The sequence below is a fragment of the Pyricularia oryzae genome, chromosome 7, assembly GCF_000002495.2.
Source record: "Pyricularia oryzae 70-15 chromosome 7, whole genome shotgun sequence".
Taxonomy (NCBI): Eukaryota; Fungi; Ascomycota; class Sordariomycetes; order Magnaporthales; family Pyriculariaceae; genus Pyricularia; species Pyricularia oryzae.
The window spans coordinates 857620-872427 of NC_017854.1; the positions used below are offsets into that span (position 1 = coordinate 857620).

Here is a 14808-nt window from a genome sequence, read left to right on the forward strand (position 1 = left end):
GAAGTGTTGTTGCGTTGCATACTGAAATTGGGTACCAGGGATGCATTCATCTGATCTCATATCCGAAAGGCGATGAGATGGGAGATTCTAACGTGGTAGTTTTTGTGCTCACTAGGCTGGTTGCACTAGGGGTATGAGTTAGAGACCTTAGTCATAATGAAGGCGTCGAAAGGAGATAGTGGCCGGATAAATAAAAAATTGTAGACTGGAAGAACAAGAATACCAAGCAAATTGTCCGAAATACGACTGCACCATCCCTTCTGGCGCCTTCTAGTTTGATAGGGCTTCTTTTCAAAGGCGCCTGGTCGTATAGCCCTCCAGCTAAATTACAGCGAAAATCATGTGGCGCCTCGTTCTAAAGGCGCCGAGCGAACAACAGTAGTCCCAAAAGCTCATTTGTCCGTTCTTGTTTTTGTTTCTTGCGCTTCTGTGCATTGCATGAACTTGGCTTTGCGAAGTAAAATTGGTGTCCCGCATAGTGGATCACGACTCCGCAAGGCACACCTCTCCCAACCTTGCAATCCAGCAACAGCGATAACGAGAGGTCACTGTGGCGCAGCCTAACGAGTTGTGCTAGTCAGGAACAAAAATTGGATGTGATCTTGGGTGTCGGTGAGGGTTTGTCGCTAACATGTCGGAGCTTTCCCCGGAATCATGACAAACATTCGGATTTCAGATGGTACTGTGGCTTTACAAATCCTCAGCCTTGGTGGCGTAAACTGCCGAAAATAGTCGGAACCTATCACGTTTAGCCGAAGCCATCAGTCGTATAGCACCCGATAGTGCAACACTAAAGCAAAAGCCCTCGTCTTGTCAACATCAGCTTCTTTTCCTTCACACCGAGATTCTTTTTTCAGTGACATCTAGAAACGCAGCCACCCAAAATGGATGCACCTGCAGCACCAGTGGCTGTTTTCAAGAAGCGAGGCGCAAAAGCGAAAGCGAATATCAGGAAACGCGCAGCGACACCTCCACCTGCGGATAGCGACAGCTCAGACTACTCATCCTCTGAGGATGAAGCAGGCCAACGTATCAAGCGGAGAAGAAAGGACAAATCCGGCAATGTAACAACCTCAACAAAGACCAGCGCCGCCGCCGATGCGGATCTTGGAGCGACGGTTTTCAAGGCCGACAGGAGCGTGCCGATAACAGATTCAAACGATGCGACAAAACGGAGCAACTGGTTCGATGCAGAGGACATGGACTCATTATCAACCAAGAACCTTATGGGCACGACAAGATCCGCACAGCAGCAAGAGCCGCCAGATGGGAAGTACAAGGGCCTTGCGAACAAGCCATCTTTCATCCAGAAAAATCCAGATGCGCCATCAAGGACTGTAGGACCCGTTAAGGCGCCCACAAATATTCGAACCATTACCATCACAGACTTTGCGCCTGATGTTTGCAAAGACGTAAGTCCAGTCTTTGTTTCGTTGTGCCATTAAGCGATAGATGGCCGCTGACTCTCAACCTTCCCAAATAGTATAAACAAACAGGATTCTGCGGCTTCGGTGATAATTGCAAGTACTTGCATGCGCGTGAAGACTACAAAGCAGGCTGGCAACTGGACAAGGAGTGGGAGACCGTCACGAAGGGCAAAAAGAACCTAGGTGGCACGGTTGTTGCCAGTCGAGACAAGAGCAACGCGGCTGCCGCCGAGGAGGATGACGACGAAGAGGATGCGCTACTTGAGAGCATCCCGTTTGCATGTATCATCTGCAAGGAGCCCTACAAGCAGCCCATCAAGACGCGATGTGGCCACTACTTTTGCGAGCCCTGCGCGCTAAAGAGGTACAGGAAAGATCCAACCTGCGCGGCGTGCGGTAGCGGTACCAACGGTGTGTTCAATGGTGCTAGGCAGCTGCAGAAGCTGTTAGACAAGAAGAGGGAAAGGGCAGCAAAGAGAAGGCAAGCCGCTATTGAGGCAGGGGAAGAAGTCAGTGACGAAGAGGAGGAGGAATAGAACATTCAGTGTAGCCATAGAAAGTCATGGAATTCCAGCTTCGCCCATAGACAGAGACATACAAGTCTTCTGATCTGGCGCCGAACAAGAGCAAGGCAAAGGGTGGAAAAGCCAGACTGCACAGCTCAGTTTTGCTTGCAAACGTGTGGCGACAGTACTTACCCTGTACCCGATCTGATATTCATGGTGGACGCGACTAGCATTATCCGCTGCCTGGCAGTTGTCTACCGGTGACGTCGCGCTGAGTGGGTCTGACCGCGCGTGTCACGAGCAAGCGGGGAGCTGATAAGGCTGATAACGCCCCAGGCACGGCAGCTCCGCATGCCATTCAGGTGCACCCCGCCATGTGATTGACTCCCAGCGTCACCCGCCCCCTGCACGTCAAAGCCTCCTTAGCCTGGTACCTTGGCTTGCTTTGAACACAGCAACTTGGTTTTGCCTCGAACCATCGAAGTTACAGGCTTCATTCATCTTTTTCTCAAACCGTTACCATACTAACTTACCTACAGTACATGGTGGATAGACTGACTGATTCTTACTCCATTTTCCCCGCTCAATCCTCTTGAGCTACCTGCTTCCGTTCTTCAACATCCTGCACTTCGTAGGCAGTAAGCTGCAACAATGAATAGCCTCTACTCCGTCGTCAACACCCTCCGCGACCGATACGCACCGGTATCGCACACATCCACGTTTCGGCAAACAGGCGAAATCACACCAGAGGAGTTCGTAGCGGCCGGTGACTACCTTGTCTTCAAGTTCCCGACGTGGAGCTGGGGAGATGCAGACTCGGAGAGCCGACGAGCAAGCCACCTGCCTCCCGGGAAGCAGTTTCTCGTCACCCGCAATGTTCCCTGTAACCGGCGGCTGAATGAGAATTTCGCCGGCGATGCAGGTCTTGAGGAGGCTGTCGTCGACGATGGTGACGAGTTCAAGGGCAGCAAAGGAGATGATGATGGCTGGCTACGCACAGGAGGCTTGTCTAGCTCACAACCGCTCAAGGCCCGTGAGGTCCGGACTGTTGATGATGCGGGCAATGCGGGCGAGCGGGCGCAGCCCGATGACGATGATGACATTCCTGACATGGAGGATGAAGAGGACGATGAAGCGATCATTCGCGACACTGATGCGTCGGGACAAACTAGGTAAGAAAGCTTCCTACTTTGCATGATGACACTGACCATGCGCATCAACGTTCCTACTGACCCTGTACCACAAAATTTAGCAGCCGTCGGACGTATACCCTGTACATCATGTACTCCCCTTACTACCGGACACCTCGTCTCTACTTGTCCGGATATGGTGCCAACGGACAGCCCCTGCCGCCGCATAACATGATGGAGGACATCATGGGCGATTACAAAGACAAGACGGTCACTCTTGAAGACTTTCCCTTCTTTGCCAACAACATCAAGATGGCCAGTGTGCACCCTTGCAAACATGCGCCCGTCATGAAGACGCTCCTAGACCGAGCCGATGCCGCACTGAAGCTTCGGAGGGAAAAGCTCAAGACTGGCGACGCTTCTGGCCAACAAGCGGGCCTGGAAGGATTAGCCGATGAGTTTAACAAACTTGGCGTCTCTGGAAAGGGCGATGCTTCCAAGATAGACAAGAATGATGAGTGGGAAGACATTCAGCACGACGATGTCGCAGATCAGGAGGTTGCCATTCGGGTAGATCAGTACCTTGTTGTTTTCCTCAAGGTAAGAACACCTCTTTGATTTGTTTATTATGTCAGATGCGGGTCCACTAACTAAGCTTTCTCACAGTTTATTGCCAGCGTCACCCCAGGTATTGAACATGACTTTACGATGGGCGTCTAGTTAAGACGACTCGTATCGAACCCCTCGAGTGGCATGGAAATGTGGCTTGTTATTTCATTTTGACAGCTGGTCCATTCCCGGACCCGGTAGTTTCGTGATTTGGGCAACAGAACTTGTATTGGCGATCATTGGAGAATTTGGAGTTGGTTTGGCTTTCTTGGCGCAACAAGATGGATCTAACATCGAGTAGCAGAATGCAACATCACGGTACTCGCTCGGATATCCAGAGAAAGGTTTTCTTTATGGGAGAGCTGCTTACTATAGACGTTGAATGATGATGAAACTGTTTTAGTCTCGCTGTTAAGGCCATCCACCTCACTATCTCCAGAGCCGATGTGTACGGTATCGTAATGTGCAGACGAAAATAGCCCGAAATATTCTTAAATCACGCCAAACTAGAGAAATAAAATGCTAGCCTCGTGCCTGGACTTTGCTATTCGCTTACGGCTTATGACCTGCTGACCATAGGTATCCGTCCGGTGTAACAGTCTCTGGAGACAGATTAGACCATTGATGGTTGGTTGGTTGGCTTGCGTGCTAGTATTTTTTTCTATCGTGCTAGCATCCGATTCAAATAAAACAAAACAAAACACCCCGTAAAAGGAAAAAAAAAAGAAAGGTTCTCCAGCCTCACCAAAGGATATTCTTAGTACTGAAAAGTGGCCTGTTTTTCAAGGGCGGCAAGCGAGCGGTTATTGCCAGGGGCTGAGCCTCACTCTTTCTGGACGGCTTACAGTCAGCAAAGAACCCAATCTGGGGAGGCGGCATTCCCTTTTCTGTCAAGTTAATCGGCTGGCCTGGCCTCTAGAGTCGCTTGCGGGGAGGTCCACCGATCTCCCGTCGCCCGCGGCTCTTGGGTTGGTGGAGGCCGCACCGCCCAGCGGTCAGTCACAATGAGATGGAGCCCCACTTTCCTACTGGGGCTGGGCGGGCTTTTGGGGCTTGGGATTACCTACAGTCGGTCGGGAATGACGGTAATCAATCAACTGTAATGGATGATTGATTGCAGCTGCATGTAACTACCCTAGCCTAGAGCATACGCCACGAGGGCACACCACCCGCGACAAGTGTCCCAACAGACCTGATTAGTGACATCTGTTTATTATCCTGCATTTCTTCCTTATGTGTTTCTTCCTCGGTACTGGTTTTACCAATTCCTTTGTCTTTACACCAACCCGTTTACTTTGTTCTTTATTGGAAATGTCATGATACCTAAATCCGGACCGTCCGGACAGGATTGTGCTACGTAATAGCACGCACCAACCGTAACCCAGAATCTATACACCCCGATACTACAGAAATCCTACAGTACTACGCACGCACGCACGCCCGCCAAGATGGGTTCCTGGACCGGCTTCGTTTTGACTTACCTTTTTGGCGGCATCACCTTCCTTCCGCTGCTGCTCCTCGTCGTCTTTGTCCACGGCTACCTGACCTTCCCCGACCGGCCCGACCTCGACCCCAGAACCGCTGCGGCCAGTGGCGCAGACGACGGCCAAGATGACATTGTGCAACCCGGCGATGATATCGCGACCCTCAAGGCGGCGCAAAAGCTGTCGCGGGAAGAGACGCGAGCCCGGGCCAGCCAGAATGACTCGGACGTTGCCGCGGGCTACTTTGCCGTGTGCAGAGAGTACGAACCCATGGGCATAAACGCCAAGCCCATAGAGCGGGCAACTCCCGTCGGCTCGGCCACCGTTGCGGCTCCTAGTCAGAGCGTGTACCAGGCTATGTACCGGACCATTTTCGACAGGAAGCAAGCAGCGGGACCGTTGGACGGTAAAAACGGCACTAGCCAGCGGCCGAGGAAGGCGGGCAACGTGTTTTACGTGGTTTTGAGGTGGGTTTCTCCCTTTTAATGAACGCAATTGTGTCGCCGTGATCATTTATGGGTGTTTACAGGAGGTTCTGGGTGTACATATGCTAACTCTCTGCCGTCCAACCAGGCACGGTCACATTATGCTTTTCGACGACGACGAGCAACTAGAGGTCCGCCACGTCATCTCACTTGCACACCACGACATCAGCATATTCTCTGGCGAGGATTCGCCTACCCCTGAGGGTGAGCTTTACATCAAAAAGAACGCCATCTGCTTGACCAGGAAAGAGGGTGGATTAGATGCGACGGCGCCGGACGCCCAACTTTCAAAGCCGTTCTATCTGTTCTCGGAGAACTGTTCAGCCAAGGAGGACTTTTACTTTTCGCTACTGCGAAACCAGAAACAGAGTTTCCGTGGCGAGCAGGCCGGCGTGGACGCCCCGACGCCGATGCAGTATGATGTCAAGCACATAATATCGCTTGTGCAGAAGTTGCACTCGTCCGAGGACCACCTTCCCACGCGGTGGCTCAATGGGATGATTGGGAGAGTTTTCTTGGGCATATACAGGACCAAGGATCTGGAGAACCTGATTCGCGAGAAGCTTACTAAGAAGATATCACGCGTAAAACGGCCTTCATTTCTATCAAATATCTCTATCCAGCGCATTGAGACGGGCGACTCGGCACCGTACATTACGAACCCGCGTCTCAAGGACCTGACGGTGGAGGGCGAGTGCGGAGTCGAGGCCGACATTAAATACACGGGCAACTTCCGCATCGAGGTCGCGGCCACCGCGCGTATTGACCTGGGTTCACGATTCAAGGCCAGGGAGGTCAACCTGGTTTTGGCTGTTGTGCTGCGCAAGTTGGAGGGTCATGTGCTGTTCAAGATCAAGCCACCGCCGAGCAATCGTCTCTGGTTCTCATTCCAGACAATGCCCAAAATGGAAATGACCCTAGAGCCTATCGTAAGCTCTAAACAGATCACATACGGAGTTATTCTTCGGCAGCTTGAAAGTCGAATCAAGGAGGTTGTCGCTGAAACGCTGGTGCTGCCTTTCTGGGATGATTCGCCCTTCTTCAACACTGAACATAAAAAGTGGAGAGGTGGCATATTCGAGGGGGACGACGCAGTTGTTTCCTCGGCCGATCTGGAGTCGTTGGCTGCGCAACTAGGAGCAGTCGACGAGGTTGAGAAATCCGAGGAGCAGTCAACGACCCAGGCAGCACAGTCCACCTCAGATCTCCCGCCGATGGAAAAGAGCCACAGCCTCCCTGTTCTGGAGCAGACTAGTACCACAACTGGAGCTTTGTTTGGACAAAAGTCAAGCACAAGTACCAAGTCGAAATCGTCCGGTCACAGTAAGAGGGGATCTATATCATCGACCAACACAGAAACGAGGCCCCAGTTCCCGCCACGGCCGTCACGGTCAGGCTCAATCACGGGTCCTTCATCGCCGGTAGTAAGCACGGACACTGTCAACTCAGACATATTCAAGCCATCCTCATCTCCACCCTACGAGAGTGCCGCTGCGCAGGCCATGGCCCACCTTTCGGCGAGATCAGCTGCTCTTGGAACATCGCCACCAGATTCACGCCCAGCAGGACCTGCATCCAAGCCATCAAATAGCAGCCACGTGTCAGTGGCTTCATCTAGGGACGGAACCGACTCCGAGAAGGATCGAAACTTTCTTGATGCTACGCCCAGGCCAGATCGCCGACACACAGTCTCGTCTACGAACAGCGGTAAGTCAGATGAGGACGACGGCTCACCGGCTGCATCGATAAAAAGCAACCTCCGAGCTCAGACAGGCACCTTAACGCGCAACTTCTTTCTGCGACACAAGACGTCAACTGAGTCGCTGGCAGCGGTGGGTGGCAGCGGGACAGGTGACACGCCCAAACGCAACGCGATGGAGGCTATCGCGACCGCCGCCACTGTTGCCAAGAGATGGGGCCTCAACGCACTGCAGAGGAATGCCAGCGATGCGAATGGAGTCGGAGGCAAGTCGGAGGGTGGTGCAGACAGAGAGGATCAACAACCTCTGGACTTGAGTAAACCTATGGGCGGCGGCAGGCCTCTGCCGCCGCCGGGGACGCCGCTGCCTATGCCAGACAAGAACTCCAAAGTAACTTCAATACCCGTGCCGCAACCCAAGCGGAGGCCCATAGTCCCACCGCCACAATTGGTGCATCCGGGAGAGCAGCAAGGCAGCGGCAGCAATAACAGCAGTCAGGATAATGTCAGCAGGAGAGGCGGCATGCAAAGGAAAACAGTCCCGCCGCCACTGCCCAAGAGGCGGCACGCACAGCAGAACAACGACAGTCCTAGCCGCGCAAACGGAGACATGATGCTGGTGGTCGAGGCACCTGCAGATTCGGAGCCGACGTCGCCGATGAGCGCTACTAGTAGTGACGGTGGTGCTGGCAGGACTGGGTACAGGAGGCCGTGGGCTGAGGTTGAGGGCGATGAGGCCTACGAGGAGCCTAGTCGCGGTAGGTCGAGGAGTAGTCAGAGGCGGCAAGGCGCTCAAGATGTTGACGACGATGAGGGCGTGTCGGCTTGGATGGATGACGGCGACGCTGTAGAAGAGGAGTTGGCGCAACCGCCCAAGCCGCCGAAGCTGCCACAGCGATCCATGCTTGCTCAGTTGGGCGTCGCGGCAAAATGAGTATATTGACAGCTTGTTTGGCTTTTACTTTGTTGAAACAAATAACGAGATCAAGTTCTACATCGCATTCGATTCTTGACCTGCGTACATACTTGCCTACAATGGGATTTATTGTGTGTTTGCAGGGTCTTTCTCTGTCCATCGGGTTTCGAGATAACAGTTGTAAACATATCTTCTAAGCTCTCTGGTGTCATGTTCGTCTATGCTTTAGCAATTCATTGTGTTTGACAGGGCGTGGGGTTGTCCCTGAGAAATATCCCAATTCTCCCGTTTGGGTAAGGTATTAATAAAACAATGGAGCCGGTAACTTAGGCGTGATGCTTGCAGTCAATCAAGGGACAAATAATGTTGATAAATTTACACATGCGGCAGTGTGTCTTTGGTAGCTGAGTATCACATATCGCAGTTATTTTGTGTTTATTTCCATGCTCATTTTACTCTTGGCTTTTCGTTCTTTGAGATACTCGTGGGTCGCGGATAGTGTGTTGAACAGGCTAAAACTCGAATATTGGCCGCGGCTCGTTTAACTGCCGCTCTTTTGCTCCCACACCTCTCCCGGTGTTTACTTCCGTTCCTGGGTCCTGGAATAACTTCATATTAAAAATATACATTGGAACCAGCCGAAACGAATTGACCCGGTCAAGGTTTCTTGCCAGCCTATATGCCACATGCAAATTTGACGTGCCCAATTCTTGCCCTGAGCAGTACATTACGTTTTCCCCATTGGCGAAAAGGGCACGGAGGGTCCTGAAAAAAAAAGGTTCGTTGCCGTGCCTTGATAATCTTTTATCTGTCTGGGGCTATCTTGGGGCTTTTAAGGAAGCGGGACGTTGCATCTTTCTGGGAGTGTTCGGTTGTTGTATGGATATTCCACCGGCCAAGTACGGGAAAAAGGGGGATGGTGAGGAGAAGGTCTGGATGTATAGCCGATGTGCTCAGCAACAATATTTTATACAAGTTCAACCCTTTCCGATCCAGATCCCTCACCCTCGTCTGTATTGTTTCTGTGAACCGCAGCGAAAAAGTGATCCATTCCCCTTTGGCCTCCGCTCCTTTACCGCTCCTTTACCCAAAACATGCATCTCCAAATCAATCTTGCACTCGTCCTGGCAGCCGCCTCGGCACTAGCTCAGAGCGTCTGCCCGACGGTGACGCGCACCGAACTGGCCAGCACCTGCACCACGCGCCGCTGCAACTCGGACTGCTCGCTGGTGACGACGGTGCAGAACCCCTGCGGCTGCCCGTGGTCGGTGCCGACCGCCACACTCGTCGCACCCTGCCAGGCAGACTGTCCCTACAACGGCTGCGCGGTCGAGTTCCGAACCCTGAACCAACCGTGCCAGCCCACGAGCAGCACATCAACGCGGCGGACAACCACCACCACTACCCGGTGGTGGCGGCCCACGACGACTACTACCACTACTACTTCGAGATCGACCTCGACTTCGTCCTCGAGGCCCATCGTCACCATCAGCATCACGCAGCTGCCGACCCAGCCGCCAGTCATGACACCCTGCCCAACCATCACGCTCCGGACCCAGCCGGCAGATTGTCCCATCATCCGCTGCCCCGTGCCCAACTGCGTCACCCAGACCCAGCTGCGGCTGCCGTGCGGGTGCTCGCAGCCGCGCACGCTGCTGTCTGTCGATGGCTGTCAGTCCGATTGTCCTGGGGGATGTATGACGCGCACGCAGACGGTGAGCCAGGCTTGTGAAGCGCCTTGAGAGGGGGATGTGATGGTGGTTGAGAATGGAGCTGCTTGGGAGAAGGTTATTTGTATGAAATTAAGCATTACTTACTGTCATTAGGGAGTGAAAAGGGAGACAGAAAAGGAGTGAAGAACAGTAAAAGACCAAGAGAAAATGCAGAGAGAAAATTATGTGTCATACATGTACTGTCTAAGCCATATCTCCACCCAGACGTTCGCTGATTATTTCATCTTGTATTCTTCAGTGAATATTTACCCCTGAAATTGAGTCGGTCGCCCACAGCTTTTAGTGCATCGTCCCGAATCGACTTTTTGAGCTCTTGGAGCTTTGGAATCAGTTCAAACCGTGGCTGATACTTTGTTGCCTCTGTGATGGCCACGAGGGCCTGCCTCATGCAGTCGAACGACGTCTCGGGATCTTCCTGCCATATGCTCCTGAAATGGCAGACGTTGGCCTTGCGGAAGTATAACTCGGCTAGTTGTGCACTGTTAGGTTCCCAGCTGGAGAGAAGTTCGCTCAGGGTCAGTCGTATTTTATCTCGTGTATTTGGTCACGATAAGAGAAGGACCTTGTATGCTTGGACGGGTTTGTAGAAACATAGACTCGAAATCACAGTAGAGTTCCTGACTGGAGCTCACACCAAGAAAACACAGCATAGGCGTGAAGCAAAACAAATCCAAAATACTTACCTGGCTCTTATTATATTGGGGATTGTCCCAATGTCTTGCAAGACACGAAGCGCCTTGTGAACAAACTCTACGTGCGGCCCGGGGTCGTTGAGCGGGTTGCCGAGCTCGAGGGTGAGGCTGGTCCGCCGGCCAAAGTCGGGCGGCACGTCGACCCAGCTGCCCAGGCTCCGGCAGTAGGCGTCGAGGTCGCGGCCCAGGATGAGGCAGTCGATGCGGTGCTCCCGAGAATAGGGGGACGCGGTGGAGCCCACGTGGAGGGCCATGACGCAGCCGCGGAAGCGCTGGATGAGGTCGCGCTCGGCGCACAACACGCCGAGGTTCCGCGGCACGATGGACCTTATGGACCAGTAGTCTAGGATGGCGCTTATGTGGACGAAGCGGCACCTACGCACCATGGCAGCCGTAGCTTCGGCGTGGACCTGGCGGCTGGTGCGGAGGATGGCGGGTGAGAGGTTCTCCAGGCCCAGCTTCAAGGGGGCGCGCACCATGTCATCAGGAAAGGTGGCCGGGTCTACTTTTCTGGGTGCTGTGAAGTCGCAGAGCATCCATTCGTAGATGAGGTGTCTGATCTCTGGTGGGAAGCTGAAGAAGGAGAAAGCTGCCATGTTGTTGGCCATGGCTTTTGTTTCCTCCTTTATCATCCGCTGTATCTCTTGGACATTGATGTCTGACTTGACTAAAATATTGTAGTCATCCAGACGATAACTTGGATCAGGTATATGATGATGGGCTTAAAATGTGCTGGACTGGATTAAAAAAAAAAAGACTGCAGAGAGCCACAAACAGACCCTGACAAGGATCGCGACAGCGATGACAGGTTTGTACGTACAGTACAAGCGGACCAACAAAGAACAAGTGGATGGCGTCCTAAACCATTTTGATGATAAAGTTGTGGCCAAGGTGCCTGGGCCTTATGTACGAGGTACTAGTTCAGGTAGACCAACCAAGGTACCGTACATACCGACATCTCAAGCTCCGGTCCTAGCCGGCGGATGGCGCAAACCAGGCAGGCTCATGCATGTTGCCGCAATGCTTGCAGCATGGACCCTGGCAGGGAATGTGCACAGGATGACAGTAAGAAAAATGCAGAGTAGAGTAAAGTAGGGACGGATGGATTGACAGCAGGAGAAGTGACAGAAAATAATAAAACGGTCAACAGTCGTGCATGAGCAAGATACAGATAAGGGAAAAAAAGGCAGGTACTATAAATTCGACGTACCATCTCATGCAGGTGACGCTGCAGGCAAGTATGGTATGGGTGTGGTGTCCATGCGGCCAAGCTCAATCCCAAACCTGCAGTTACACTGAGAACACATTTGAGTAAATGTGAGTAAAAAAAAAGGCCGAGATGATGACCATGCAGCTAGCCCTCCATCTCCTCCACATTACGTGTGGATGTACTTCGTAAAACAAGCTCGGTGCCTTTTTTCCCAAATAGCGAGATTGATTTGGAAATTTGGCCTCCTTCGACCCCAGATAGCAAATCTGTACTGATTGATGATACATTAGCTGAAGACTCTGTGCCCCCTTTCCATTTTTACTTTTTTTTGGGCAAAACCGGAACTTCCGGTGTGAGATCAAGCCAAAGGTACAGGAGGAATAAGGTCCTCAAACTACCTAAACCTCAGCTTGTTCAGGTACGGATATATCATCTTACCACCTAAGATGGGTTTGTTTCCCCAACCGTCGACACTAGCCCAGGAGATTAAAGCCAAATCCGAAGTTGAAGGTTCAACACCATTTGATTCTAGGCCATGAGCTCCACGACAAGGATTATCCTAGCGTCTCCACAACGGGCAACGGAGCCTGGACGCCGGCTGGCATCCCGCAATCTAGCGCCCAATTGCAGCGTCCGCCTCACCGCTTCCCCGCCGAGACGAAGTGTCGATCACTCTGACCAGCTTGGCCAGATATTGGATTGCTCATACCAACTTCGTATCTTTCCCTCGTGGTAACAAGCAGCCAGCTACAAGGTCACAACAACAATCCGAACTGAGCAAACAATCTACATTTGGTAATTTCGGGATCCGTGCAATTGTGTCACCAGCACACTTTGCTTTTCTTTCTTTGTGATTTACAGCCGAGTGTTGAATTGATTGAGTGACTTGCATGTCGGGGAGCAGCCGTCACTCTCCTCAAACAACCCCAAAACTGAAACCTGCAGCTTGACAAACAGTTTACGAACAACGCCAAACAACGCCAACCACCACACCTAAACCAAAAAAAAAGTTCCAAAAGTTCAACACCTCCAGATAGGCACACCACAATCATCATGACGACCAGGTACAGAGTAGAATGTAAAAATATCCCGCCTTTTCACGCAATATTCCACCCCTGCAGGTCATTTTCATTTACCCTTGATTTTGTTGTTTGTACTAATCCGGCTCAATGCATTCGTTAAAACGCAGATGCCCTCAAGACTCACCGAAGAGATCAATTTATAGGTTTGTAACTTGATTTCTTTTCTGGTTGATTACTCCTTTACGAGCAAAATCCCTCCGTTTGAGAACATTGACCGCTTACTCGCACGGATCAATCAAACAGAATGGATCAAGGGTCTACTGGCTGTCCCGTTTGTGCTCTACTCGCAGCCGACTGGTGTATTTGAGCCCAGCCATGGCTCAGGGGTGAGCAAGATGTCAGAGGAGGCTCATAGGCGTTATGCCGAGATCATGAGAGACGTCGAAACAATGATCGATGACCACAGCAAGTCAACCCAAACCAATCCTCAAACCCCATCTTTTACCCTTTGCTGTTTGCTGTTGGTAAAAGTGAGATTGCACCCAAGAAATATCCATTGCTGACCATATAAGCATAGTCTTTCACCAAAATGACGAGAATCCCTTTCCTTCAAAGCTCAAGCTGCTCGTGCCCAGCATCGGGCCCTTCTTCACGCGCTTGCCTTTGGAAGCAGCTTTCAAATTTCAGGATAGAAAGCGATACATCTCGTCGCGGCGATTCGTTTCCCCGTCTTTCAACGATGTCCGACTCATCCTCAACTCGGCTCAGATCATGGCCGTTACCACCTATGGGACGTTGCAGCTAGCTACCTTTGATGGTGATGTGACTCTGTATGACGACGGGAAGAGTCTAGAGCCAGATAGCCCTGTGATACCTCGGATGATGGGTTAGCTGCACTACCAGACGCCATCCCCGCCTAAACTTGCCTGAAAAGCACTACTAATTCAACTGAATCGCGTTCGATAGATTTACTTCACAAAAACGTCAAGATTGGTATCGTCACGGCCGCTGGCTACACGACAGCTGACCGGTACTACGCTCGTCTGCACGGACTTCTCGACAGCATGGCCTCCAGCTCGACCTTGACAGACCAGCAAAAGCAAAACCTGATCGTCATGGGCGGTGAGGCTAACTACCTCTTCCAGTTCGACTCTTCAGCACCGCACCTCCTGTCGGCAGTGCCGCGCGAGCGCTGGCTGACCCCGGAGATGGCGACGTGGAACGAAGGCGACATCAAGAACATGCTCGACGTGGCCGAGAGCGCGCTCAACGACTGCGTCAAGAACCTGAACCTGCCCGCCACCGTGATGCGCAAGGATCGCGCCGTGGGCATCATCCCGCGTGACCCGGACGTCCGCATCGCGCGCGAGAGTCTCGAGGAGACTGTGCTGGTCGTGCAAAAGATACTCGAGCTCAGCACCGCGGGCAGGGCGGGTCGGGTGCCGTTCTGCGCATTCAACGGCGGCAACGACGTCTTTGTCGACATTGGCGACAAGTCCTGGGGTGTCACGGTCTGCCAGCAGTGGTTCGCGGGCGGGAGCACCGACAAGTTCATCCGCGGCGAGAACACGCTCCACGTGGGCGATCAGTTCCTCAGTGCGGGCGCAAACGACTTTAGGGCGAGGAGCGTCGGCACCACGGCTTGGATTGCCAGCCCGGCCGAGACGGTGGAGTTGTTGGACGAGCTGGCTGAGCTGATGGGGAAGAAGCTGTCATAGTCCGATATTTTTGGTCGTCTTTGTAATTGTCTGATATATTTAAGTTGCGTTTAACTTTAGATCACGGCTGTGCCCGGGATGAACACGCTTATCACGCATAATCCCTTTGAGGGGGCTTCTGGGATGGGTTAATTACGGTTGATTGAACTTTTTCAAATAGCAATCTTGATATAAGCT

At 52.3% G+C, this 14808-nt stretch overlaps 7 protein-coding genes across 7 annotated transcripts; 6 read left to right on the forward strand and 1 right to left on the reverse strand.

Moving 5' to 3' along the window:
- The first annotated feature begins 550 nt into the window (after positions 1-550).
- Positions 551-2397, forward strand: MGG_17908 (uncharacterized protein). The gene is made up of 2 exons (XM_003720698.1): positions 551-1412; positions 1484-2397. The coding sequence occupies exons 1-2, from the start codon at positions 885-887 to the stop codon at positions 1961-1963; spliced, it is 1008 nt and encodes a 335-aa protein (XP_003720746.1). The 5' UTR covers positions 551-884; the 3' UTR covers positions 1964-2397.
- Positions 2344-4080, forward strand: MGG_17909 (autophagy-like protein 3). Its single transcript, XM_003720699.1, has 3 exons — positions 2344-3105; positions 3186-3663; positions 3730-4080. The coding sequence occupies exons 1-3, from the start codon at positions 2585-2587 to the stop codon at positions 3781-3783; spliced, it is 1053 nt and encodes a 350-aa protein (XP_003720747.1). The 5' UTR covers positions 2344-2584; the 3' UTR covers positions 3784-4080.
- Positions 4081-4783: 703 nt separating this feature from the next.
- MGG_02958 (uncharacterized protein) lies at positions 4784-8702 on the forward strand. The gene is made up of 2 exons (XM_003720700.1): positions 4784-5623; positions 5730-8702. Exons 1-2 carry the CDS (start codon positions 5121-5123, stop codon positions 8272-8274), a joined length of 3048 nt encoding a protein of 1015 aa, XP_003720748.1. The 5' UTR covers positions 4784-5120; the 3' UTR covers positions 8275-8702.
- A 648-nt stretch (positions 8703-9350) lies between these two features.
- Positions 9351-9998, forward strand: MGG_14996 (uncharacterized protein; the record flags this gene model as incomplete). The annotated part of the gene is made up of 1 exon (XM_003720701.1): positions 9351-9998. One exon carries the CDS (start codon positions 9351-9353, stop codon positions 9996-9998), a length of 648 nt encoding a protein of 215 aa, XP_003720749.1.
- A 34-nt stretch (positions 9999-10032) lies between these two features.
- On the reverse strand, positions 10033-12346 carry MGG_02956 (uncharacterized protein). Its single transcript, XM_003720702.1, has 3 exons — positions 12330-12346; positions 10673-12162; positions 10033-10483 (listed from the first exon to the last, which is right to left on the reverse strand). The coding sequence occupies exons 2-3, from the start codon at positions 11311-11313 to the stop codon at positions 10210-10212; spliced, it is 915 nt and encodes a 304-aa protein (XP_003720750.1). The 5' UTR covers positions 11314-12162; positions 12330-12346; the 3' UTR covers positions 10033-10209.
- On the forward strand, positions 12338-12569 carry MGG_17910 (uncharacterized protein; the record flags this gene model as incomplete). Its single annotated transcript, XM_003720703.1, has 2 exons — positions 12338-12341; positions 12424-12569. The coding sequence occupies 2 exons, from the start codon at positions 12338-12340 to the stop codon at positions 12567-12569; spliced, it is 150 nt and encodes a 49-aa protein (XP_003720751.1).
- Positions 12570-13308: 739 nt separating this feature from the next.
- MGG_02955 (IMP-specific 5'-nucleotidase 1) lies at positions 13309-14631 on the forward strand (the record flags this gene model as incomplete). Its single annotated transcript, XM_003720704.1, has 3 exons — positions 13309-13426; positions 13491-13799; positions 13880-14631. The coding sequence occupies 3 exons, from the start codon at positions 13309-13311 to the stop codon at positions 14629-14631; spliced, it is 1179 nt and encodes a 392-aa protein (XP_003720752.1).
- Positions 14632-14808: the final 177 nt, after the last annotated feature.